The 26407-nt window shown below is 37.9% G+C and overlaps 1 protein-coding gene and 1 non-coding gene across 6 annotated transcripts; both read left to right on the forward strand.

Annotated features, from left to right (window-relative positions):
• The first annotated feature begins 3614 nt into the window (after positions 1–3614).
• Positions 3615–26342, forward strand: Pbk (PDZ binding kinase). Of its 5 annotated transcripts, XM_013073391.3 has the most exons (10): positions 3615–3756; positions 3983–4042; positions 4221–4420; positions 6040–6113; positions 10094–10187; positions 14323–14465; positions 15119–15288; positions 17019–17148; positions 24722–24910; positions 25457–26342. In XM_013073391.3, the coding sequence occupies exons 4-10, from the start codon at positions 6056–6058 to the stop codon at positions 25654–25656; spliced, it is 984 nt and encodes a 327-aa protein (XP_012928845.1). In that variant the 5' UTR covers positions 3615–3756; positions 3983–4042; positions 4221–4420; positions 6040–6055; the 3' UTR covers positions 25657–26342. The 5 variants fall into 5 exon arrangements, with proteins under 5 accessions (XP_012928845.1, XP_004848458.1, XP_087072890.1 ...); XM_004848401.3 differs by lacking the exon at positions 4221–4420; XM_087216764.1 differs by lacking the exon at positions 4221–4420 and having other exon boundaries at positions 24707–24910; positions 25457–26336.
• On the forward strand, positions 21816–21940 carry LOC147826871 (small nucleolar RNA SNORA54). The gene has a single exon (XR_015453402.1). It is a non-coding gene; the product is annotated as a small nucleolar RNA SNORA54 (small nucleolar RNA).
• Positions 26343–26407: the final 65 nt, after the last annotated feature.

Here is a 26407-nt window from a genome sequence, read left to right on the forward strand (position 1 = left end):
ATCCAAACGATGAGCTTCTTTGGGGGAGGGGGGAGCTGATTCAGTCCGTAGAAGTCAGCAAACATTGATTCAAAGACTGTTGCTAAGGCATTAAATTTTCAGCTTGGTGATTGTTACTAGATTAATTGGCACACTTTGTCACTGAAGGACAGAAGGGATTCTGTATGCAACAGTGTTTATCCATCTTTTCCTTCTCTCATTTATTTCTGAGCACTCTCCTAGGCATCTCTGAGGGGAAGGATCTGGAACTGACACACCTATGGGAAGACAGAAACAGACAGATCCAGGGCCCTGGGCATGTGTGGGCCTGGGAGGGTGGAAGGCACCTAGGAGTGTGGAGGAAGAACTGCCCAGACTAGGAGCATAGGGATGGAGTCCTGGAAGAGTGTGCTGCTCCTGAGCTGAGCCCCAAAGGATGAATGACAGTGACCCACTCAAGAAGGGTGTGCTGAAGGCTTCCTGGCAGAGGGGACAGTGTGCGCCTGTTCTGGAGATCTGGCAGGTGTCCAGGGCCACACCATGAACTTGGTCTAACCAGCGACAGAATCCAATCTAGACAGCTCTGAGCTATAGGCACTTGGGGTCACATTGTAAGGGGTGGATTTTGCCCTGAAGTTATGAGGAGTCCTGAAGGAGTTCAACCAGGGGAGTTTTCGATGAGTGTCACAAAGGGAAGGGTTAAACAGGCAGCAACAAGACAGCTGACTGGAGGGAAGGAGGGGCTGGTGATAGGGTGGGAAGTTAGCAGGCTGTTGAGTCCTAACTAGTGTGATGGGAGGGGGTGCAGTCAAAGGGGAAGACAGGAAGAAAAGGAAGGAAGGGATTTCAGAGACATAGGAGGAAGAGGTGCCGAAACTTGGATGGGGGAAAGAAGGGAAGCTCTAGCTTAAGCCCTAGGGATAGAAGGACAAAAACTAGAAAACAATGAGGGAAGGAGTGTCAGACATTTGCCTGGGGACCTAATGGCTCTGGGATCCCCAGTAGCATGCAGGGACATGTCAAGTTGATTGGATGGGCATGTAGACATAAGAAGACAAAATATGAATTCCTTATTTGTTTCTTTCTTAAACATTGCTATCATTCTCTGACCCAATCAGCAACATTCACACGGTCTCAAAGAGAACTAAAATATAATAGTAATAAAGGAGAGAGAAAATGTTGATACTTTTCTTTTTGGTACTAGAGATCGAACTCAGGACCTTGTGCTTTTGAGGCAGGCAGAGGCACCACTGAGCTAAATCCCTGGCCCAATATTTTTTTTTTAAAAAAGCTTCAAAACTAAGCCCTTAAAAGTCAAAAGGTGAGGCCCTCGGTGGGGCAGAAGTTATCATTTATATCCAAAAGGTGCTGGCGCCAATGTTCCTTCAGGCCCAATCATCCAAGAGTCAAATACAGAGGAGGCTCTTTTGTTAAGCTAAGCCATGGAACCCAGGGCTTTAAATTCAGAAAGAAATAACTGATCCAGATTAGGTGCTGTTTCCTGTGACACGTGCTGAGGGTGCAAGATTTGGAGATTAATAGTTGCATTTTGCAGGCAACAGCATTAACCTTGTGAAGTTCAGATGTTTCTGTGAACAATCCCTGGAGGTGCATTTATGGTTACACAATGTGGAATAGGACAGTTATAAGCTTTAAACAAGGGCTTTCATTTTCTCACATGCTTTTGACCTCATCTTACACCTGTGTCAATAACTTCATTTCCCTAGAGTTTCTTTTCACAAGCAATGGTTAATTAAGGAGCTTTTGGGTTCTGGCTTTAGGCAGGATCTTATTAATCAGCAAAAACAAAACATAGAGGGCTTGTAAAAATGTGAGGCATAATAAAAAATATAGAACATTACAGATATTTAAAGAAAAATGGTGAGGTATGTAACAGAAAGGGAATAGAGGGCAGTGAGATGAGATTCTATGCTTCTATGCTTAGAAGAGGGTGACTCAAAATGGGAAGGCTCTGGTGTTGGAAGGGGGTGTGTGTGTGTGTGTATGTGTGTGTGTGTGTGGGGGGGAATGAGTCCATTTGTTAAAAAAAGAAGTCCAAACTCAACACGTGTTCAAATCCTGGGCTCTACCAATTATTAGCTCTGTGACTTTAGCAAATTACTTAGCCTTTCTTTCCCTCAGCTTCCTTATTTCAAAAATGAGGTTTATGATAATAACTTGTGTGATGTAGTTGCTATAAGGAATTAGTATATGTAAAATGCTTAAAACAATGCTTGACACAATAGAAACTAAATAAATGTTTGCTATTTTACTGTTGTTTGATTTTGAAGAAAAAGAACCATTAGAAGAAGTGAAGACTTAGGAGAGAAAAGTGATTTGGATGACATGTGGGAGGGAAAGATTGGGCTGTGGAGCACAGTGCTCCAATCCATCACCTTGGGCAGAAGGAAAGATCTTTTCTCCTGAGGCTGTGCAGATGAGTAAAGAGGGCTATAGACGAAGATAGATTTGACTTTGAAGAGTGGAAGTTGTGCAAGAGTCTGTGAATGATCTCCATTTCCCTTTCTTTTCCTTCCTTCCTTCCTTCCTTCCTTCCTTCCTTCCTTCCTTCCTTCCTCTTTCTTTCCTCTTTTTTTCTTTTTGAGACAGGGTCTTACTATGTAGCCCAAGCTGGCCTCGATCTCACTGTGATCCTCCTGCCTTGACCTCCCAAGTGCTGGGACTACAGGTGTGCACCACCTTGCCTGACTCCCATTTCATTTTAAATAGCTGAAGAGGTGAGTAGAGGGACTTGTCACCTCTTACTGCCCCAGACACTTGTTCAGCCTCCTGACAGATCTCTTTGCTGCCTCCTTCCAGTACTGCTGTCCAACACAACACAGAACATGGAACGATCAATAAATTCTTCTTGACTGCTCTGGCAGAAGATAGGTACAAAGCCAAAAAAGTTTCTTCTCATTTAAACAAATTGCAATTCATGATTGTATATGAAGATCCATGCAGGGGCATCTGTTTCTCTTACAGACTTGTAGATAGAGTGGCCAATACACATATAAAACATTCCCCAAAATGGGCTGGGATCGTTTCTGAAACTTAGAAGTAAAATAGGTAGCAAAGTTAACTCTTGTCACCGGGAGGGCACATTGAGAAATGTGTAAATGTGTATGTGTACAAAAGCACATGAATGTGCTGTGTCAATATGTGATAAAACCGTAAAAAAACAGCAATTCATTCTTTCTAGGCCCACCTTGCACGTTGATTTTCCTCAAAGTGCTGAAAAGGACTCTCTCTCCTTTGAAAGTCTACCACGGTGTGCTCCTGTTAGGGAAGTACTCCAATTTCTCACATTCAGTGTGTGTTCCTGTGGAGGGGACGGTACATAGATTCTGTTTGTTTGTTTTTGGTACCGGGGATCGAACTCGGGTCCTTGCGCTTGCGCAGCAGGAGGCGAAAAGCACATATATTCTTTTTCACCAGAATTTGTTCCTCTGACGGGCACACTGTGGCTGTAAAATCACTCTCTCCTTTCTTGCGCTTCTCTTTCTTCCTTGCTTTGAAATAATCCCTAACTGGCTGCCAGCAGAACCAGGAAGCAGATGGGAAAGGGAAGAGAAAGCGGGACAGCGAATTGAGCGCGCATTTTGTCCTTCGCGGCCTCCCGTAGTTCAGGGCCGCCGCGCGGGGCGGGGGTGCGCGGCCTTTTCAAAGCGCGAAGCGTTTGAAGTACAACCGTTGGTGCAGGGGTGCGCGCCGCGCGTAGGCCTGGGTCAGCTGTCGTCGCTTCGCTCTTTTTCTCTAGGCTGGTGTGCGACTCTGGTAAGGGGAGCTATAAGTTTTTCTCCTCTGTTCTTAAGCTTACTTTTTATTTTAGTAAGGGGAGCTTTCAGGGCCCTGGAGGAGCGCGGCCGCGGCTCGGAATGAATCGCGGGACGGGGTGGGGTGGGGTTTTTGAGAAAAGATTCTCCCTTTCCCTGGGGCGTCGAGGAGGGGGAAGCCGTTTTCTCCTTTGAACCCTTCTCTAACGTCGCTTCTCGTTTTCTAGGCGAGGTGATTTGGCATCAGTCACCGGCGGAAGAAGGATCTGAGCCGCAGCTTCGCTTCTGTAAGCCGGGCCGGGAGGAACGGTCCCTGCAGTCCTTTGGGGAGGGGGACCCCGCTGATCATCTCCTCCCGGCTTGACCCTAATCTAAATGGGACTTTCTCTTACATTCACCTTTCTTCTATTTTGTGTTTTTTCGCATCGCCTTCCGTTTTTCTCCTATTTTATGTTTCCGTTTTAGGCTGCCACCTGTCTACACCGCAGCTTTGCCATCAGTATTTCGTTGACTCGTGGGGTGGTTTAGGGTCCAAAGCTACTGATGTCTGAGCCAGTAGATCTGTTGGTTAACTTGCTGAGTCCTGTCAACTTCTTAAGACTGTTCTTTTTGCTGCTGTTATCTTTTACAAGAGACGGTGATCCAGGATCAGTGTGGCTGTTAACGTGAGTGTCTGTAGGGTGTATGTTCAGACTATGAGGCAGCATTTGGGTTAGTGGACAAAAGCCATTAGCTAAGGCCTAAAACCAACGGAGTGAGTGTTCGATCAGGAACAAAGTTGCCTTCAGACAGCTCTGAAATGGATGGGATATGATATATTTAGGTGCAAATCATTTAAAAGTGGAAAGTGAAAATGAGTCATTAAGTGGCCCTAAAATGTGAAAGAATGTTAAATAATTTATATTTCAACCTAGTTTGTCTTTAATGGGCAGTGACTTAAAAAAACCCCATTTCTGCTGCTTCTGCTTATCAAATCTTCAGGCTGTAGGGAAACAGCTGTGAGACTTTCCAGCTTGCTCTACTTGCTAAAGGTTTTTGCATTCTGCTTTGCTGGCTCCTCAGGCTGCTTCTTCCCCTTCCATTTCTTGACTTGGCATCCGTAAAACTACCTCTTCTCTTTCTGCACTGATGCCCTGTGTTAGTGATTGTGAACCTATGGCACACATGCCGCAGAGGGCTGTTTGTATCATTGAAAGCTCTGTTACTGTGTTTTTCTTTAAGGAATGAGTTATTTTTTCTAAATTAAAGCCTCAGTATTCAGGTTTAATTGCAGTGTTGGCACTTTGCTATAAAAAAGTGGGATTGGGGTTGCAGTTTGGGCACTGGTTCTCTAAAAGTTTTGCCATCGCTGCCCTGTATGTCCTAACCTAGTCCCTTGCCTTTAATATCACATGTGCGCTTATAATCCACAAATTCATGTCTTCAGTTTGGATTCCAGGCTGCCTATTTGACATTTTCATATAGATGTCTAAAATTTTAAACACACCCAAAAATGAGCTCCTAATCTCAATAGTACCCCCATTTTTTTCAGGTTCTTAGTCTAGAAAAGTTGGAGCCATTTTTGACTTTTTTATATTCCTAACCCACCCATCAGGAAATCAGGACATTTTCTGGAGAATTCCTATAAATGGGATCATCATATACGTGGCCTTTTGCATCTAGCTTCTTTCACTTAGTGTGCATATTGTCAAGGTTCATGTTCCTATTCATGTTGTATAGCAGTTTATATTGTCTATCAGTGTACTGTACATCAGTAATTCCATTTTTTGACTAATATACTTTGTATGGAGATACTATTATTTGGTTTATACATTCAATAATCTAATGGATTTTTAAATGGATACTTAAAGTTGTAAAAGAACTCCTCACAGGGGCCGGGGATTTAGCTCAGTGGTTCTGCCACCTGCTCTGCAACCGCAAGGACCTGAGTTCAATCCCTGGTACCAAAAAAAAAAAAAAAAGAACTCCTCATGGTAAGTTTGAGAGAGAGAGAGAGATACTATATACCTTTTTGAACTGTTTGTTTTTTAACAAAGTGCATATTACTTTGTAATTTAAAAAAAAATCCAGTAACTGTAATAATATGATCATGGATAACTAATTGTACTTCTCTCTTTCAGTTTTCTCACTGTAAACAAAGTTGGACTGAATATTTGCTGAGATCTTTTTCAGTTCTCAGATTTTGTTTATATGACAAAATGAGCACTAATATTAGAAGTTTTCTTCATGAATGACAGCTGTATCCTTTATAACTACAGTGTAATTTTGTTCATTTTTATCATAGGACTTAGAGTGCTATAATGGAAGGAATCAGTAATTTCAAGACACCAAACAAACTACCTGAAAATAGGAAATCTGGTAAGAGAGCAGATTATTGTTGCTATAGAAATGATTTTGTATTATTGTAGTTTGTTCCTGTGTCATCTTTCATGCACAGCTTTAGCTAAGTCTTCTGTGATATTAGTCTCAACAAATACAACTCATAGGACAGGGTTTGGTCACCCTCGGACTGTTTTCTCTGCCATCCTAACAATTTGAAAGTTCTGCCTGGTGAAGAATCAGTTTAGCTTCAGTTAGTAAGAAATTGCTTTACCTTCCTCTTTCCTTCCATGCATTGCTCTCATGTAAGATATTTTCTAAGGCAATTCAGTGGGCAAAGAGAAATCAAACAACTGTAAATCCATGTGCAAAAAACAAGCCTCGACCCTTTACTCACATCATACGCAAAAATGGCTAAAATAAGAACATTTCTCAATAATAACAGAAAATCTTAGGTTGTTCATTTCTAGTGTGTAGATTTCTTTGTATTCTGCAGGAATGCTAAATTCACTTACTCGCTTACTTTTTTTTTTTTTTTTTTCCTGACACTGGGGATTGAACCCAGCCAGGAGATTTCACACTGAGCTACATCCTCAATGCTTTTTCACATTTTTCATTTTGAGACAAGGTCTCATTAGGTTATCCAGGCTTTCCTTGCACTTGCAGTCCTCCTGCCTCAGCCTCCCAAGTAGCTGGAGTAACAGGTGTGCACCATTGTGCCTGGCTCCGTTAGCTTTTTTACAGATTGCTTAGGATATTTTAAGTAGTTGGTCATGTGTAGAGGAATAAAGACGTTTATTTTTTCCCCGATCTGTATGACTTTTATTTCTTTTTCTTATCACACTGGCTTCAGTATATTTTTGAAGTGTTCATGGACATACTTGTCTTGCTCCCAGTGTTTTACATTAGATGTAGGCTTTTGGCAGATGCCCTTATCAGGTTGAGACATTTTCCTTCTCTTCCTAGTTATTATGAATAGGTATTAAATTTTGTCAAGTGCTTTTTCTGAACCTGTTGACGTAATAAAAGTTTTCTTTTTTTAATCTGTTAAGGTGGCAAACTATGTTAATTTTCAAGTGTTAAACCAACCTTTCATTCCTGGTGTACAACTAGTTTGGTCAAGATGTATTTTATATATTGCTTGACTTAATTTACCAATTACATCTTTTATTCATGAGAGATATTGGACAGTAGCTATCTTTTTTAGAATGTCTGTCTAGTTTTGATATTTTGTATTCTATATTCCTAAAGTAAGATGGAAAGTATTTTCTTGTGGAAAAATACTTTATCTGTGGAGAATTAATATTTCTTCTTGATTGGTAGAATTTATCATTGAAGCCATCTGGGCCTGGGGTTTCCGTACAAGGAAGATTTTAACTCATTTCACAATTGATAGTGGGCTATTCAAGTTATCTGTTTTTCTTTTAGGAGTTTGTTGGTGTTTTTCAAGGAGTTTGTCCGTTACTTCTAAGTTGTTAGATTATTGGGATAAAGTTCCTTTTATGTACTCTGATTTACCTTTCTGTTCTTTTTTATTTCTGATGCTGCTGTTTTATATTTTCTTTTTTGCCCCAGTCTGTTTGACTTGAGGTTCATCTATCTTGTGACTGTTGTGTGTAGCTGAAAAGGTCAGATTTTCCCCTGTTGCTGGGTGGCATGTTCCACAGCTGTCAGTTAGGCCATCTGGTTGACCTTTTGTGTTGTTTTGTTGAGGTTTTCTACCTCCCTGCTGATTTTCTGTGTACTTTTTAATTATGGAGAGAAGAGTGCTGATGTCTCTAACTGCACTTATGGGTTTGTCTGTTTTTTCCCTTCAGCTCTATCACTTTTTGTTTCATGTATCTTGATGAATTACTAAGTATACACATGTTTAGGATAGTTATTTCTTTCAGTAAATTTACCCGTTTGTACAAAAATCCCTTTAAAATCCTCTATTCTGAAGCCCACTTTGTGAGATACTAATAGAGCTGCCTGCCTTTGTTTTGATTGGTGTTCGAATAGTATGTTTTCCAACCTTTTACCCAATTTTGTCTTTATATTTAAAGGAGTTTATTATAAAGAGCATATATTCTACGTTTTTTTTTCTACGTTTTGTTTTTATCCATTCTGACATTTTCTGCCTTTAAGTGAACTGTTTCTCTATTAGCTGCGTTAGGCTATTTTAATTTGGATTCAAATTAATAAAAATTAAACAAAGTCATGTTCCTCATTCATACTAGCCACATTTCAAGTGCTTGGTAACATCATGTGGCTAATGGCTTGCATACTGGGTGGCATAGATACAGCACATTGTCTTCATGGCAGAGAATTTATTGGACACTATTTAGATGATTTACATTTTATAGTATTATCTGTGGTTAGGTTTAAATCTACTCTTGTGCTGTTGTCCATAGCTCATTGATGATTTTTTTCCCTGATCTTTTTCTCTTGTATGCTTCATTTTTGGTAGTTTTTGTTGCTTTTTCTTAAACTTCAGTTAACCTTATTTCTGCTCTAAAATGATGTTATTCTTACCTGTTATATTTTTCATTCCTTGAAGTTTCATTAGGACCTCTTTTTAAACATCATTTTACTCATCCTGATTTTCTTTTAGATTATTGAATAGATATATATCTTTTTAAGATTTCTTATCTGTTAATTCCACCATCCCTGTCAGGTGATGGTATATTTGCTTTGGTTTATTTTTCAACCAGTATAGATATTTTCGTGCTTCTTTTGAACCTGGTTATTTTTGTTTTGTTTTATTTTTTGAGACAGGGTCTTGCTATGTAGTTCAGGCTGGACTTAAACTCACTATGTAGCCCAGGCTGGCCTTGAACTCACGGTGATCCTCCTGCCTTGCCCTCTCAAGCGCTGGGATTACAGGCATGTGCCACCATGTCTGGCTTTTATCTGATAATTTTTTATTATATGGTAGATATTTTACATTATTGAGTGCTGGATTTTGTTATTCCTTTTAAAATTGTTTAATTTCATTAAGGTGTAAGATTAACTTACTGTATATTAGCCTGTTCCTTCTGAGACTTGCTTTTTTTTTTTGTAGATTTTTGTTCTTGGGCTAAAATTTAGCATACTGCTACTTGTAGACCTTTATAGGACTTTACTCAATACTTTGTATTACAAGGTTACCACATTCTGGCTCATGGTAAAGTGAACTTTACCTAGACTTGGGATTTCGGGTCATTATTTAGCCTATTGCGAACATGGCTTTGGGGAGCCTATCCACTATATGTGCAGATAAGTACTTAGCCAAGCACTTAATGAGAGACCTTTTCAGATCTTTGGAGGTATTTTTTAAGCTCCCTCCTTGTTCTCTGCTCCACAAATTCTGTCCACTTAAGCCTTCTTGACCTCTGATCTTCCTCTCCTCAGTTTGACAAGACTACTGGGCTCTATCAAGTTTTCTTGTTCATGGTGACAGGCAATTCTAAGAGTAGATGATTTTTCATGAGAAGAACTCCTCTATCCCACCTTCTCAATGATAGTACAGTGCTGTAATCTGTACTGTAATGTAATGCTTCTGATGATGATCTCTTAGGGTTTTGGTTTTCTTTTTAATTGCAAAAGCAGATTCCAGTATTCAAATATACATGTGCCCAATGCATGTGTGTGATCTCTTTCTTTGGATAAATGCTATGATGCAAGGGTCAGTAAACTTTTTGAGAAAGGCTAGATAGTGCATAGCTTAAAGTTTGCGGATCATGTAGGGACTCTTGTATATATGTTTTTATTTGTTTACTTTTCAACAGTTCTTTAAAAATGTAAAAGTAATTCTTAGCTGTGGACTGTACAAACAAGGTAATTTACTCATTTCTGCTTCAGTGTTAATGTAGAATAGAGTTCTAAAAGTAGATTTTTGATCAAAAGGTGTCCATTTAAAATTAAGATTGATAACTGTCGAATTGTTTTCCACAAAGACTATGCCATGTAAGAGTTCTAATAGTTTTTAAAAAAATATTAGGCTGCTTTGCAGAGGACTTTTCAAATATTAATTTTGTTTTTCTCTTTCTGACATTTAGTATTATGTTCAACTCCGTGTATAAATATTCCTGCCTCTCCATTTATGCAGAAGCTTGGCTATGGGACTGGGGTAAATGTTTACCTAATGAAAAGGTGAGTGTAAGGTTTCAGATTAACCTTTTTATAAGGAATTAGAAAATTCGAAACATCTAGATTTGGCATCCTTCTGGTCCTACCTAACTGCTATATTCCAGTCCCTAGAAGTTGGAAAACTGCCAGAGTTCTGCCTGGTAAACTTCTAGCTTCCTCCTCATGGATTATTAAGGGGAAGTAGTTTAGCTTGTAGTTTTCTCTTGGCTTCTCTAAGAAGGGGAATGCCAAAGGAAGAGTTTCCTCTGTGGAACTCACACAAGATTCTCCATGAGAAAACCCAAAGAGGAAGCCAGCAGTGGGCATGCCACAGTGACTGACCCTCTTGTGTCTGGAGAGTCGCTATCCCAAGAGTTTCCCTTCTTAAAGAAAGTAGAAGTTTTTCCTTCTTATGGATTCATTGTTAAGAAGAGGAAATACACAATTTTAAAGATTTTAAATCATGTTAGAAGAAAAATGAAGTAATTGAACAAGTATAGTGCTAGTAGCTAGTAATACAGATGTCAGTAGTTTTTGTTTTTCCAAATTTATTTCTTTTAATCATTACTCTTTGTCTATTTCCATGTTTGTTAAATGGCAGGCAACTAAGTCAATATATATTTCTTAATTATTTTTGGAATCACCCTATTAATCCAACCTTTCTTACAATATCTTAGCTTCATTTATTTATATTGTATTCAAAACAAATGCTTTCTCTAATGAAGCTAATGAATTGAGATATTCTAGCAGTTAGAGTCAAGGGGTTATTCCTGAAGCATTTTTGTGGGTTAAACATCCCCTCCGTGTGTTTGCATGATATTAGTATCTTTTGAAAACACTTTCTGTTGTTTTTAGGGCGGAGGGCAGGTTTAATTTTGTTTCTGTTTATTTTGGGGTTTTTTGGTTTTTGTTTATTGTTTTGGCTTTTGTGACAGGGTCCTGCTATATAACCCAGGATGGCCTCAAATTCTTGGTGATCCTCCTGCCTCAGCCACCAAGTACTGGGATTACAGGTGTGGGCCACCACATCTGGCTTGGACTGGTCTACTTTTCCTTGCTTTGTTTTCCTGTGTTCTAGCTATTGTTTTGCTCTTGTTTTCTGGGAAATTTCCTCAACTTTATCTTTTAAGGCTTCTGCTATTGAGTTTTTCTTTTTTTTTGTCTTGTTTTTAATTTTCCTTTTTGGAAATAGTGTACTAAGTTCCTTGGGGGCTAGAGACGTCCTATCCCTTGGTGTGGATGTGCGCACACAGGTGTGCATGTACACAGAGAACTTCCCTGAGTGTTAGTCAGCGTAGGGCATTAATTCTTGCCCTGTTGCTGCATGCTCCATGCGTGTTCAGCAGCCAGTAACTGGGCTTTGGGCCCTGTGTTTTGCCTCCTCCCAAAGCCAGTCTGTTCCTCAGAAGCGGGAGCTGGGGACTGCTAAGTGGTACAGTCTTGGGGCTGCTTTTCAGGCACGCACCAGCTTTTCACATAACTTTCCAACATTTCATTGGGCCTCTTAAGTACTTGCATTTATCTGCTTTCCATCTTCTGAAATTTTGTTGCTGTTGTCTCCTGGGCTTTTATTTCCATCCTTGTCACTGGGCTTATGTCTTAAAATAGCCATTTGCTATTATTTTAGTGGGGCTTGGAAAGGGTAAAAATTATATATATATGTTGAAGCTCTAATTTTTATCCAGAAATCTGTATTCTTAAATGTTAAATTGAGTTTGCTTTCCTAAATAAAAATCCAGCATAGTTTGGATTATTTTTAAATAAACTGGTAGTCATTTGTGGTGGTGCAAGCCTGTAATCCCAGCACTGGGAGGCTGAGGCAGGAGGATCACTGCAAGTTCGAGGCTAGCCTGAACTACATAGCGAGACTCTTCTCAAAAAAACCCACAAAAACACTAAACTGGTAAGATTCAGTTTGTTAATATTTGTTGGGACCTTTTGTATCTGTGCTATAAATATATTTGAATCAAATTTGTGATTTTCCTTTTTTTTGCTGTCTTTGATTTTTTAAATTAAAATTATACTGTATTTATGGTCCCTAAAAACCAGCTTTAATGCTGGCGGCTCAGAAGGGACTTGTGTCACCTCCTGAGCACTGAATAGAAGTTGGTTCTTTATATATGTCTTTTTACATCTGTGAAGCTTACTTTTCATTGGAGTTTCCCTGGGAATAGAGCAAGCAGGATTTACACAAAGCAGAGCAGTGGGGTTGGGGTTGGGGGGTCTGGCAGGACTTTCTTAGTCTCTTAAGCTCCTTTGGTGACAGATTACAGACGTTGTCATGGTTACTCGGGGATTCTACAAAGAGTATAGTTACCTAGTTAACCCATAGTTGCCCAGTTGAGAGGTGGTTTCCTCTCATACTCACTTGTAGAAATCATCTATGCCTTATATTTCTTGTAGGAAGATTTTAAACATTTGAGTAAATTTCTTCTTTAATCAGTTTTATCATTTTTAAAATTTTAAACATTTCTTCTATATCTACAAGTTGTTTCCCTACTTTTGTTTGAAATATTATTTGTGGTTTCTGGTTTTTTCCTTACATAATCTTATCAGAAAGTTGACTTTCAGTCTTTTTGTTTGAGACAGGGTCTCACTGCATTTCAGGCTGGCCTTGAACTCACTATGTAGCCCAGGCTGGCCTCAAACTCATAGCAATCCTTCTGTCTCAGCCTCCCAAGTGCCGGTTACAGGAGTGAGCCACCATGCCCAGCTCTTTTAGTCTTTTCAATGAATCAGCTCTTAGCCAACTATTTTATTCAGATTTCATAAATCTGTTCTTGTCATTCTGTAGTTTAGAATAAATATGGAAAAGGAGAGTTTGGGTTTTTTCACTGACTTTTAAGCTGTGAAGTAATCCTGAAACTTGAAAAATATATTTTTCAGAATAAAATGATATGGAATATGTTATTCCTCCAAATTGCTGCTGTTATCTAAAACTGTAAGTTTAATAATAGTTTACATAAACTTATGGATGATAGATGATATAGTTATCATGTCTTATGACTTAAGTATCTTATGATCATTTGAGTACAGACTTTTTGATTAAACAAACACAAAAAGTTCTGCAACTTAATTTTACAGCCCTGCCCATGAAAGAGTTCAAAGGTAAACAGATCAAGCAGATCATTGGTTCAATCAACTTTATCTTATCTTCTTTTTCTACAGATTGAACCCCCAGGCTTAGTGCACTGTAGGCAAGCACTGTACCACTCAGCCACCTCTGCGCTCCCATCTTTCATTTTATGTTTTTATGGTTAAACTTTTTGTCCTAACTTTTTGAAGTTCTTTCACTAGTCTCTGTGTCCTTATATGGTCTATACTTGTTTTACCTATTTGTTTGTTTAGGCCTTAAAACATTAATACCTTAAATATTTTTAAAATGGCTAAATCCTCCTATATAAAATTTACATTTAAAATATAGTATAATATAAAAAGTTTACATATTCCTCATCTATGTTTATTTTTCTCTCCTAAGCACATCTTCGAGCATGTGATGAAAAGTATAAAGTGAACTGATCTGTATAGAAGTGCATTTGTTGGTAAAGAATAGCACGCTGTTCCTTGGATGATTATTAAACAGGCCACGTGTTTTTGAGCATCTCTTCTTTAAGTTAAATTCCTTAAGGATTTGGCATTAGATCCTATAACTCACATCTTGATAAATCTAGTTAAATGCTTCTTAAGTTGTTGGTAGTCTGACATGTTAGAATAAAAAAATTAGAAAAGAGTAGCAGTTTTCATATTTAAAATTAATAACATTCCATCCATATCCTTCTCTTTTGATGCCCCGCTCAGTATCAGACTTCTCTCAGTATATATGATACTTATCTTCCAGTTGAAATAGAAATGCAGCAGAGGTATTGATAGTCTAAAATATTTTAAATGTTGTTTTCTTGTTTTATTTTGTTTTTCAAGACAGGGTCTCACTTTATAGACCAAGCTGGTCATGATCCTCCTGTTTCAGCCTCCAAAGTGCTGGGATTATAGGAGTATGCCACTGTTCCTAGCTAAATATTGGTTTGTTTTGTTTTGTTTTTTAAACAAATTACTATCAAGATCTTTTTGAAATTTGAAAGTTCTTGTTTGTCATTTGAAAATATTATTATGGTTTTTATTCATTTCTATACTGTTTATTATTATCATTATTATTATTTAGATCTCCAAGAGGTTTGTCTCATTCTCCTTGGGCTGTGAAAAAGATTAACCCTATATGTAATGATCATTATCGAAGTGTATATCAAAAGAGACTGACTGATGAAGCTAAGATTTTGAAAAGCCTTCATCATCCAAACATTGTAGGTAAGTGTAAATTTTTGTTGCAGTAAGTGGTACAGTAATATTCTGTACCCAGAAACAACGCAACACTCTCTTAACTAGTTTCACTAGTAAAAATGAAGAGGATGGGGCTCCAGAATGTAAGGAATCAGGGGCCGGGGATATAGCTCAGCAGTGCTGTGCGCCTATCTAGCAAGCACAAGGTCCTGAGTTTGATTTCTGATACTGAAAAAAAAAAACCAGAATGTAAGGAATCAAGTTAATGTGAACAGTCTAAAATAAAAATTCACATAAAATACTTTTTAGATGCTTATGTAGATAAACTTCATGGGGATAGAACAGTCATTACAGTGCTGGTACTATGAAGATTTCAGGGATATAAAATGATCTTAATGTAGATAATTTGGTCCACTTAGTTTCCTTGTTTTCAGTTTGTGTTTTTAGTACTGGTAGGGCTGTACTCTTTAGAGAAGTACAGAGTAATAAAAATATTTTAATTTGGGGCACAATGGCAAACATTGAAGGCATTTTACATTAGATCCTAGTGAGTTAGATAAAGTAAATAATAGCTGTTTCAGGGTGTTAGTCCAGATCCATGTTTTCAATCCCATTACTGTAAAATGCTTAAATACTGTTGTTCTTTCTTATACTGCTAAAAAGTGTCATGTTTCCTTAAGGTTACCGTGCTTTTACTGAAGCCAGTGATGGCAGTATGTGCCTTGCTATGGAGTATGGAGGGGAAAAATCTCTAAATGACTTAATAGAAGAGCGATATAAAGACAGCCGAGGTCCTTTTCCAGCAGCTATAATTTTAAAAGTTGCTTTGAACATGGCAAGAGGCTTAAAGGTAACTTATGCCATCATACTTTAAATAACTTTTGTGGTCTCTGAAGAAACGAAGCACTTAATACCTAATGACAAAGTGGGATTTGTTTTATATTCTCTCAAAAGGGGGAGTTTCGGGCTGGGGATTTAGCTCAGTGGTTTTGCCGCCTGCTGCGCAAGCTCAAGGACCCGAGTTCGATCCCAGGTACCAAAAAAAAAAAAAAGGGAGTTTCTTTAAATTCAAGTCTTTATAGTCTCACATTGCAGAATGGACCATTTCTTTATTTTGATCAGCAAAATATTGTTTGGGGCCCTCAGATAAGTCTGAAGTAACCTAACTCAGGTGGTTTTGTAATAGAGATCACATGTTACACTTAGTTAAATGGAAAAATAAGTTTAATACAAATTTAATAGTTGTTCCTTGGAGTATAACCTCACCCTTTGTTAACACAAGAAAACTAATGATTGTTTTGTGGGATGTTAAGTTTTGGACACCATGAGGATACATTTACAGGTTCAATGACTAAAGATTAGTGTTATGCAAAAAAAATTATTGTGCCTTTGGGTAGACATGATAAAAGGAATAAAAATTCTATACACCATATCACTTAAGCAGAAGTAGTAATGGCTCCAGAAAACTACTGGATGACTCAAAAGTGGACCAGGTAACAATGATACTGATGTCAAAGTTGCACGTTAAGAGTTCAAATGACGGCCAGGAATTTAGCTCAGTGGTGCTGTTGCTTGCCTCACAAGTGCAAGGTCCCAAGTTCGATCCCCCTGGTGTACCAAAAAAACAAAACAAAATGAGTTCAAGTGAAATTGATTTATGCAACAAATTGGGGAAAAGGCAGTGTTTCTAAATACGTATTTCAATAAATTTATAGATAGCCAATTTTAAATGCACAGAATAAACAAAAATCTGAATTCTTTAATAGCTAAGGATTTGGAATGTATATGTATAATGAAGTTAATAAATTACAGTATGAATACTATGGGCCTATTCACTGTATGTCGGGTAGCACTACGTGAAGCATAGCTAGCTCAGTGTCCCTATACCAAAAATGGTCTCTGCATCATTTCTAAGCCAAGCTCATACAGAAGTTCTCACATGCTGAAGAATGAACAAATAACCATTTTAAAAGATGTGAGCGAATATTTTTTCTTGCTAAATCCAAAAAAGGGGTTAATGCTCTGCATGGTGTTGCTGCCCTATAAGCCTAGCACTTGGAAGGTGGAGGCGGGAGGATTGCTGAGAGTTTAAGGCCAGCTTAGACTATATAGCGAGACCCTGCCTCAAAAAGCAGGGGAAGCACTAAAGGGTTTAACGAAAGTCTTAGATTACATTTCTGCTTCTAAATTATATGTAGCCTAAGTCACCTATCAGTTCTGCATTATCTCAATAGTTTGAGGTAACTGCTTCATTGTAAAGATTCAAAAATTATTTTAAAAACTACTAGCCTCAAGTAAAATTGCAGTATATCTTGACATCTGCTGTAAAACCTTCTGATATAAAAGCATACGGGATGGGTTTGAAAAATACAAAGTTAACTTATTTATATAAAGGCATTTAAAAAGAATCTTTTAGTAATAACATGGGATGTTCTGTGCCCAACTTCAAATTATTTGAAATTATGGACAAATAATAAATATGTAGTTTAAAATGAGAGTTCAAATCATTTTTATTTGAAGGTTAATATTTTTATTAGTTTGTATTTCTGCTCATAGGTGTTAAATTTTTTATAATTTTAGTATCTGCACCAAGAAAAGAAACTGCTTCATGGAGACATAAAATCTTCAAATGTTGTAATTAAAGGTGATTTTGAAACAGTTAAAATCTGTGATGTAGGAGTTTCTCTTTCATTGGATGAAAATATGACTGGTAAGTTGTATTGTTTAAAATTTTGTAATGTTAGAAATTTTTAAATTTCTGATTTTTACATTTAAAAATATATGATAAATCCTCATAGTTCAAAATTTTAAGATGACTGTAAATGCAGTGGACCCATGACTTACGAACTCAATTTCTTCGCAAAGGCTGGTTGTTACTCAGGTTGGTCAATCGAAGGCTCAGGCTCCTCTACACAGCCCTCAAAGTCTCTCTCCTGCATAGAGGCACATCTTGGTGTCCTTAGACATTGGGCCAGGATTTCTCCACCCCACACAGGAAAAGATATAATGGTTCTTCCAGAACTCTTTAAGGGTTAAATCTGTATCTGAGACCATCTGGAAGCACTAGCAGCTGGCATTTGGGTCATAACTCAAGATTTTGAACATAAGTTAAAAACTAAAATTCCATTCGTAACCCAAGTTGTTCGTATGTCAGGCCGGTCATAACTCGAGGGTCCATTGATGTAATAAAAAATACCCTAGGGCCAGGGATTTAGCTCAGTGGTTTCGCCCCCTGCTGCGCAAGCACAAGGACCCGAGTTTGATCCCCGGTACCAAAAAATAAATAAAATAAAAAATAAAAAAATACAAAATATCCTTCCTTTTCTATCTTGTATCCACTCAGCCTCCAGTCCCTTCTGTTGCACAATATAAATTATTGGCTTCTTATTAGTGTATACTTTCACCAACATTAACTTTGGGACATATTTCTAATCTGGATTAAGATGTTTAAACTATAAGGCATCTGGGAATAGAAAGTAAAACTTTAATAAGGTTGTTTTGGTTTTTTTGTAATACTGGCGATTGAACTCAGGGCTTCGCACTTGGTAGGCAAGCTCTCTACTTACTACTGGGCTACATCCTAAACCCTTTTTATTGTGAGACAGGGTCTCACTATGAGTTGCCCAGGTTGGCCGCAAACTTGGGTTCTTTCTGCTTTAGCCTCCTGAGTAGTTGGGATTACAGGTGTATGGCACTGCAGTTGGCTTAGTAATATCTTGTAAAAGAAATATCTCAGTAAAATGATGAAATTTGGGAAACTGCTAGACGAAACGAGTAAACTAGGAGAGTGGTGCTAATAAAAGCGAGTCTTCTGCTTTTTGCTCTCGCAACCCTCTCATCCCTGTTTTTTGTATACTGCCAGTTGTCTTCTCAGAAATTCAAGATTTGTCTTTGGAAAGAGCCAAGAGCCACACTTGAGAATGCTTCTGCTTTTAACATTACTTAGCAAGTACCATTTACATTTGTCTCTCTGTATGAATATAAGTTATAGGGTTGGCCTGTGCGTGCTGTTCAGAACATATGTAAAGCTTAATGTCTAGCAGAAGTAAAAGTTTTTAAGTTGTTGGAGGCAGAATCCAGGATAGAGTGACTATAATGATGTCTATAATTGTTAATAAAAATTGAACTGTTATGAATGCTAAATAACTGCTACAAAGTTGAAACTTTAGGAAATAAATTGTCAAGCACAATAAAAATAAGATCTTTAAAGTGTAATTTTTTTCAAACCTTAATAGAATAGATAAAAGTACAGGTATGAAAGATCTGAGTAAATAGTACATTAATCTCTCTGCATTAGAATATTTATTAAAATTAAGCTGAGCATGGTAGCGAACATCTGTAATCCCAGCTACTTGAGAGGCTGAAACAGAAAGGTCATGAATTTGAGGCCCTGGGCAATTTAGAAAGACTCTGCCGCCCCCCAAAAAATTTTTAAAATTGACCATATATTAGGTAAGTCACAAAAGCAAGCTTAACATTACAAAAAAGTTGTCTCTAATGGTTGACATTCACTGATGTCAGTGCTATAAATCCAGAGCTTTACAGCAAAACTGGAAACAAAACACTAGTTTTTTAAGGAATTTAAAAACACTTGTAAATAATTCTTGGCTGATGGAGGAAATCAAATTCCATTTCAAATATTTAAAAAATAGGAATGTTACACACCAAAAATTAAAAGACCCAATTAAAAAATGGGCAGTTGAAATGAAGAGACACTCTCAAAGGAAGAAGTGAAAATAAGTACCTGAAAAAATGCTCAGCATCTTTGCCCCATTATAGAAATGCAAATGAAAACAACACTGAGATTTCATAGTACTCCAAAAAGAATAGCTATCATCAAGAACTCAAATCTTAGCAAGTAACATTTACGTTTGTAAATAGTGGTGAGGCTATGGGGGAAAATGGAACCCTTTGGCATTGTTGGTGGGAATGTAAGCTATCAATAAATAAATGGATAAGGAAGGTTAAATAAAGAAGGTTAAATTTGAGTCATTTGTAGGAAAATGGATGCACTTTGAAAACCATAATGTTAAGTGAAATCAATCAGACACAGAAGGTTCAATATTTCATGATTTTTCTTATAGGAGAAACCCAATAATAAGTAAAAAGCAAATAAAAGATAAATGATAGGAAACAGGGAGAGTCAGACTTTGTGGAGATGGGAAGTAGAAGTAAAAATTAAGATGCAATATGTGCATGTACCAATTCACCAAGATGAATGTAATTTATTATATATTGAAAACATAAAAGAATATATAACAAATCAAAATCTATTTGATATGGTTGAGATTACTCAAAGGAAAACATTTCTATTTAACTTTTATGAAATTAAATTGAGTATTCATCTTAGATGTAAAACAGATGAAACCCTAAGAAAGCAGAAAGCAGAAATGAATAAACTATAAATTCACCAGAATCCTCGTTTGATCTGTTTCAGAACATACCCAAGTGAATATAAAGTTCGTCCTTGCCAGGCATGGTGGCAGATGCCTAGAATCTCAGAACTTAGGAGGCTGACATAGGATTGCTGAGTTCAAGGCCATCTCCAACTACATACTGCCTCAAAAAAAGCAAACAAACAAAAAAGTGCATCCTTGAAGCATATATTCAAACACAGCTAGGAAGATTCTATGAAAAAATGATGATGAGGAATCTCTCTGACCAGATTTTGAAGTTCAGGCAGGGTGCAGTAGCACAAGCCTGTTATGCCAGCTGCTTGGAAGGCTGAGGCAGGACGATTTAAAGTTTGAGGCCAGCCTAAGCAACTTAACCACTTATCAGTGCAATTATTTACATACAGGATGACCAAAAATTGCATATTTTTTGGTTATTTTTATAAGATAATATAACAAAATATAAAAATGACAATTTTATCAAATTTACTCAATACAGGATTAGACTGGCTGAATGACACCTGCCTGAGCAATGCTCAGTCAGTGTGTAAAGAAAAGTGCTGCCGGAGTTTGCGCAGGGTGAACTGTTACGTGGTTAACGAGAGATCTTGTCTCAGAAGAGTAGGGGAGGCTGTGAGTGTAAGGTAATAGAAAACCTTGGGTTCAATCTTAAGTTCTGAAAAAGAAAGGTTTTGTAAAACTTCAGTAATTAAAGCAGTGATGGGGCAGAGATTTAGCTCAGTGGTTCCACCGCCTGCCTCACAAGCACAAGGTCCTGAGTTTGAGCCCCGGTACCAAAAAAAAAAAAGCAGTGATGTGCATGCCAAAATAGGCAGAACATAAGGTAGTCAAGAAATAGAGGAATTTATTCCCAAATAGAGGAATTTATTATGTGATAAAGGTGACATTTTGTTTTAGGAAGAGGTAGTTTAATCAATAAATGCTGTTATCTGGATAGTTTAGAAAAAAATACGCCTTTTCTGTCCTAGCATTTTAATAACACGTTCCCTCTGGCTTGAACCACCCATGGTACATACATGACTGTCCCAAGGGTGCCTTGTACCACCGTGGTACAAATGATAATCACTTTTATCAGTCTTTTTACTAATAAAATTAGTAAAAAGTTGAACCACCAGTGGTTCAGGCCACTCAGCAGCAAGATGTAAGAATTATAGCCCCATGGTGAATGTGTTAGTCCCCATAGATTGGAGATTGGAGGAAAACTAAAATAGAAAACTTGTAGGCAATATTTCCTTAATGTTGGGCTTGAGAGGACTTTAACCATGTTACCAAAGCTAGAAAGTATTTTTAAATTTTTAATTAATTAATTAATCTTTTTGGTACCAGGGATTGAACTTGGGTTAGAAAGTACTTTTTTAAAAAAAACCTTTAAGGGCCAGGGATTTAGCTCAGTGGTTCCATTGCCTGCTTTGCAAGTGCAAGGTCGCGAGATCAATCCCCAGTACCAAAAAAATTTTTTTAATTTAAAAAATAAAAAAATAAATTTAAAAAAGCTTTGACTACTTTCAATTTTAAAAAATATTTCTGTATGTGGCATTGGGGAGAAGGCAGGAAGATTAAGACATTACAAACTGAGAAAATGATGTATAAAATAAAGGATTAATATTTCTAATGTGTAGCTGGGGACTTAGCTCAGTGGCGCCATGCCTGCCTTGCAAGTACAAGGTCCAGAGTTCGATCCCTGGTACCAAAAAAAATTTCTAATGTATAAAATTATCAATGAGAAAAAGATAAAAATTATCATGAACAGCCTATTGAAAAATGACATATTAAAATGGCACAATTAGGAAACTTTAATATTCTTTTTTTGGAGGAAACTTTAATATTCTTAATTTTCAAAGGCTAAATTAAGTGACAGTGAGCCTCACTTTAAATTATCTGTTAATGTTTCTGTAATCCTCCATTAGACTTGTAAGCTCTTTTTATTAGTATTTGTAATACCTAATTACATTCATCTTGAGGATGGCACTATTCGTAACCTTTTGACTTGGTTGTAGCTAGTGGGTTCCATTCTAGTGCCATAGCATTTCCAATGATTCATGACTGACTGACACTAGTGTCCTTCAGTTTCAGGAATTGGAGACAAATTTTTTAAAAAGGCTCATTAAATCTTGAGGAATTGGTCCATATACATACTACATCCTAGTTATTTTACGTCCCCTTCCCCTCTGCCCACTGGTCTCCCCCAATCCCCAGATCCTCTTACCCTAGAAGGTGGGAACTTGTGTTTGTTGTTCACTGTAGTGTCCTGCGATAGTGCTGTACTTACAAACATACCAGGGAAGGAATAACAAGATTGCCAATGAGATCAATAATGTAGGTTAACATGTCCTCTCGTGTACTATGTAGGTGTTACAACTGCTGCATCATTCAGGTTAGAATGGGTTTTGCTGTGGTAACACAGACCTCAAAACCCCTGAGAATTAAAGCAACCAAGACTTATCCTTAAGCTGTGTCATGCTCAGGGCTGTGGTCCGTCTCACATTTAAGACCTAAGCTGATGAAACAGGCACTGTCTGGAATGCTGCAGTCACCATGTGGAAGGCTAAAAAAGCAAGAGCAGTGCTATCAAATGTAGTAGCCACTAGCCATGGATCAAAATCTAGCAGGGCAAATATTAAATCCCGTAGTACCATGTCTAGCATATGGGGCAATCTGCAGCAAGATGTGAATTTCTAAGGTCTTGGGTGGCCCTGCCCCTATGGCACTGCTAGTGATAGGAGCCCTCATGGCTTCCCTCTTGGGCCAGCTCTGCTCCCTCCTTGCAACTTTCCTCAGACAATTCATGATCCACATTCCTGGCTTCTCCAACCTTCTGGGGTCTCCACTGCACTTTCGGCTTCACACTCACAGCTTCACACACTGCTTTCTCAGAGGCACACTGCCTGGCCTCCCAGGCCTTCCGAAATCTTAGGTGGAAGCCTCCCTGACCCCAAAACTCTTGCATTCTGCATGCACCTAAAACCAGCACCAGGTGGATGATGCCAGGTTTTGCCACCAGCTGGAGCAGTAGCCAGCCTTCTTTTTTGGATGTAGGGATTGAGTGCCTGGATCACTGAGCACTATGAACCCAGTCTGGAGAAATAAATTCTCTAGACCACTGCCACTCTGGAGCGAGTTGTGCTGAGGTTCTTTTCTCAAAGCAAAGTCTTTCACCTCTGCATTTTTTTTTTTTTCACCTCTGCATTTTTGAAGAGCAAAGAGTGGAGTCCTGCTGCCTCTCACGATGCCCTCAGGTCTTTTCTATTGTTCTCTTCTGAAATACTTGGCTTTTTATTGCTAATCTTTTCAGCAACCATATTCTCCACTGTTCCATCTTTGTAGGCCATAACTTCACTGGAGCCTTCTTTGTGGCCAGACTCAAAATCTTAAAATCATTCTGCTGAGCCCTTTGTTCTTGATTCTCAACATAGATGTGGCTAAAAACCCCTAACAGTAGTCATGGCACAGCCTTAACATTAGATGCCTTGAAATTTCTTCCAGATTAATTAATCCTCCATGGTTAATTTCCATTTCTTGCAGTGTCTTTGGACATGAGCAAATTGCAGACAAATTTTCTGCTGACACACAACACACATGTTCTGGAGTCCAGCAGCTGATGGAGTCCTCCCCAACTGAAACCTTCTGAGCCTGGACTTTTTCAGCCTCATTACTCTCAGCATTCTGGTCTTCTGAGCTCTGACCAGAGACTCTCCCATCACCTCGGCTTACACATTCCAGGGCTACTTTAGCTGGCATCTCCAAACCTTGCCAATCACTTCCCAAAAGCCAGTTCCAAAGGTTTCTAAACCACATGGCCAGGTAGTGTCACAGCAACAACTCCACTTCTCTGCTACCAAAATCGGTCTTGGTTTCTTTTCTCCTTGCTGGGACAAAATACCTGACACCCACTGTCTTTGTACTCACTTTATCTTCAGACAGAGCATACTGTCTTACTACATATACTTCAAAATATTGAGTGAACGAATGAATGCTTGTTAGCTGGAATCTTCAGTTTCCTGGCTTCTGGAGTCTCAATTTTCCTTCTCTTAGTCCTCCCTTTTGTTCTTCAAATATTTTTTTTCTTTTTTTGTAAATACTTTGAGACCCTCAGGGCAGAATGTTTCTTTAGTTCTGAAGAGAAGTTCATTTCATTAAACAGGATCTTAGGTTTTTCTTCTGGTATTTGAGTGAATGATATTCATTCATTTTGTTTTCACTCTATCCTTATAAAAATGATGATTATAATCAAATACTGAATTTTTCCATTTTTTTAGTATAATATACTCTAACATTGCCTAATGGATGTTCTGTTTGTAAGGGCCTTAATTTATCCTAATTGTAGGAGTAAAGCATAGTTTACAAAATGATGAAACTGAGGTCCAGAGGTGAAGTGATCTGCTAAGGGTCCCACAGTTTGCCCATGTCTTTGAGTTTAGGCAAGGTTGTCTGTTTCTGGAGTCTGTAGTCTTGATTTGTACCCTCTTCATATTCATGCCACTTTCTAGGAGAATTGCTATGTGCTTCCATCTTTGTGAACTGACTGGTTGTTTTAAAATTTACCAGTCAGCTGGGGGGAGGCAAACCTTACTAATGAAGTCGAATGTATTTTCATGTTAACTTATGGATTCCCTGCTCAAATCATTTGCCCATTTTTCTTTGAGTTGCTTGGCTTTCTTTCTTTTCTTTTTTTTTGAGACAAGGTCATTGTGTAGTCCAAACTGGCCTTGAATTCACTGTGTAGCTGAGGCCTGGCTGGAACTGGCAGTGATCTTCCTGTCTCAGCTTCCTGAGTGCTGGGATTACAGGCATGCACCACCATTCCTGCTGCCTTTCTGCTTAATGATTTCTACTGCCTGACTGCTCTCATGACAGTTTCACTTGTTTCAGTGACTGCTCCTGAGGCCTGTTACATTGGTACTGAGCCATGGAAACCCAAGGAAGCTTTGGAGGAAAATGGCATTATTACTGACAAGGCAGACATATTTGCCTTTGGCCTTACTCTGTGGGAAATGTTGACTTTGTCTATTCCACATGTTAATCTTAATCTTACAGATGATGATGATGATGATGCCGAAGGTATGAATTCAAATTTTATTTTTTAATATTTTTGTAGTGCTAGAGATTAAACTCCTAGGCAAGTGCTCTACCACTGAGCTATACCCTGAGCCCAGGGGAATGAATACAAATTTTTAAAACAAATTCCAATCTCATGACACTAACATTAGCTTACATATCTTTCCATTGTTGAAATTTAAGAGTACTTGTTGACTTAGTGGAGTAGTTTGTAAGATATAGAGTACATTAATACCATGACACTAATTTGGTTAGATTTAATCTTGTGTGAGTCATACATTGAGAATTGAGAGACAAACTGAAGAGATCTAGAAGAACAAGTTAAAACTACCCTTACCTGAGAAAAAAGGTTAGAGAACTATTCTAGGAAGGGGTAATGGTCAATAACCTATAAATCCATGACTAAAGTACTCACTGAGAGGATGATGGGAGACCATCCATGATGTACTAGAAAGCATACTAGATGGAAAATTGCTGGAGGCTGAGTTACTGAGCTTTTCCATGATTGTAACTGATTTTATCGTTTTAATCTCTAATACCTTTGAGTAGATAAAACTTTTGATGAAAGTGACTTTGATGATGAAGCATACTATGCAGCTTTGGGAACCAGGCCACCTATTAATATGGACGAACTGGATGAATCATACCAGAAAGTAATTGAACTCTTCTCTGTATGTACTAATGAAGATCCGAAAGCTCGCCCTTCTGCTGCACACATTGTCGAAGCTTTGGAGCTAGATGGCCAGTGATCGTGTTCTTGATGACCTCAGTACATAACGGTCTGTTTTTTTTTATGTCTCTATATATGTTACTATGATGATCTGTGGTTATTACCCTCTGGAAGTGGCCTATTTTAGGTCCACAGTGCCCTGTTAATTTTGAATAGCTTTTTAGCATAAGGATATTTATGTTCTTATGATAAGCACTTGGTATTATACTGGATTTTATGTGAACTTCAAAAAAGTGGTTAGATGTTCCACAGACTTAAAACACTAGCAATAAAATGCTGTAATCGGTTCTCACATAAATCTGATCTGAGTGACCATTCTATTAATGATCTCTTGTATATTCTCTATTTTAGTGGATTAAAAAGTGTTAAAAATCAACACTTTATACACTGCAAAGTAAATCTACATTTGCTTATATTTTAAAATATCAAAACTTTTGCTGGCATTTCCTGGCTGATGTGCTTATTAAATGGTCACCAGAACCTAAGAATATGACTCAAGAGTAGCTGCTTGGGTATTTCTAGACTCTTTGGTTACAGCTTGTCCTGCTGTCTTCTATTGATGTTTAATTTATTAAGTGTATTTCCTGTACTAAGATTCCTTTTTAAACTTTTATGTACTAATATGTATACTAAGTATTTCAAAGTGTGGCATAAAAATAATAAAACCCAAATAGATAATATAGAATAAAGTATAGCTTTGGAACCAAAAGGTGTGTCAGCATTATCTTATTTTATACTCTAATTGATTTGAGTGTTGTTGTTAAATTTCT

Source organism: Heterocephalus glaber, unplaced genomic scaffold (genome assembly GCF_053883595.1).
Source record: "Heterocephalus glaber isolate CG9 unplaced genomic scaffold, H.glaber_assembly_v1.0 deba00001460, whole genome shotgun sequence".
Classification (NCBI taxonomy): Eukaryota; Metazoa; Chordata; class Mammalia; order Rodentia; family Bathyergidae; genus Heterocephalus; species Heterocephalus glaber.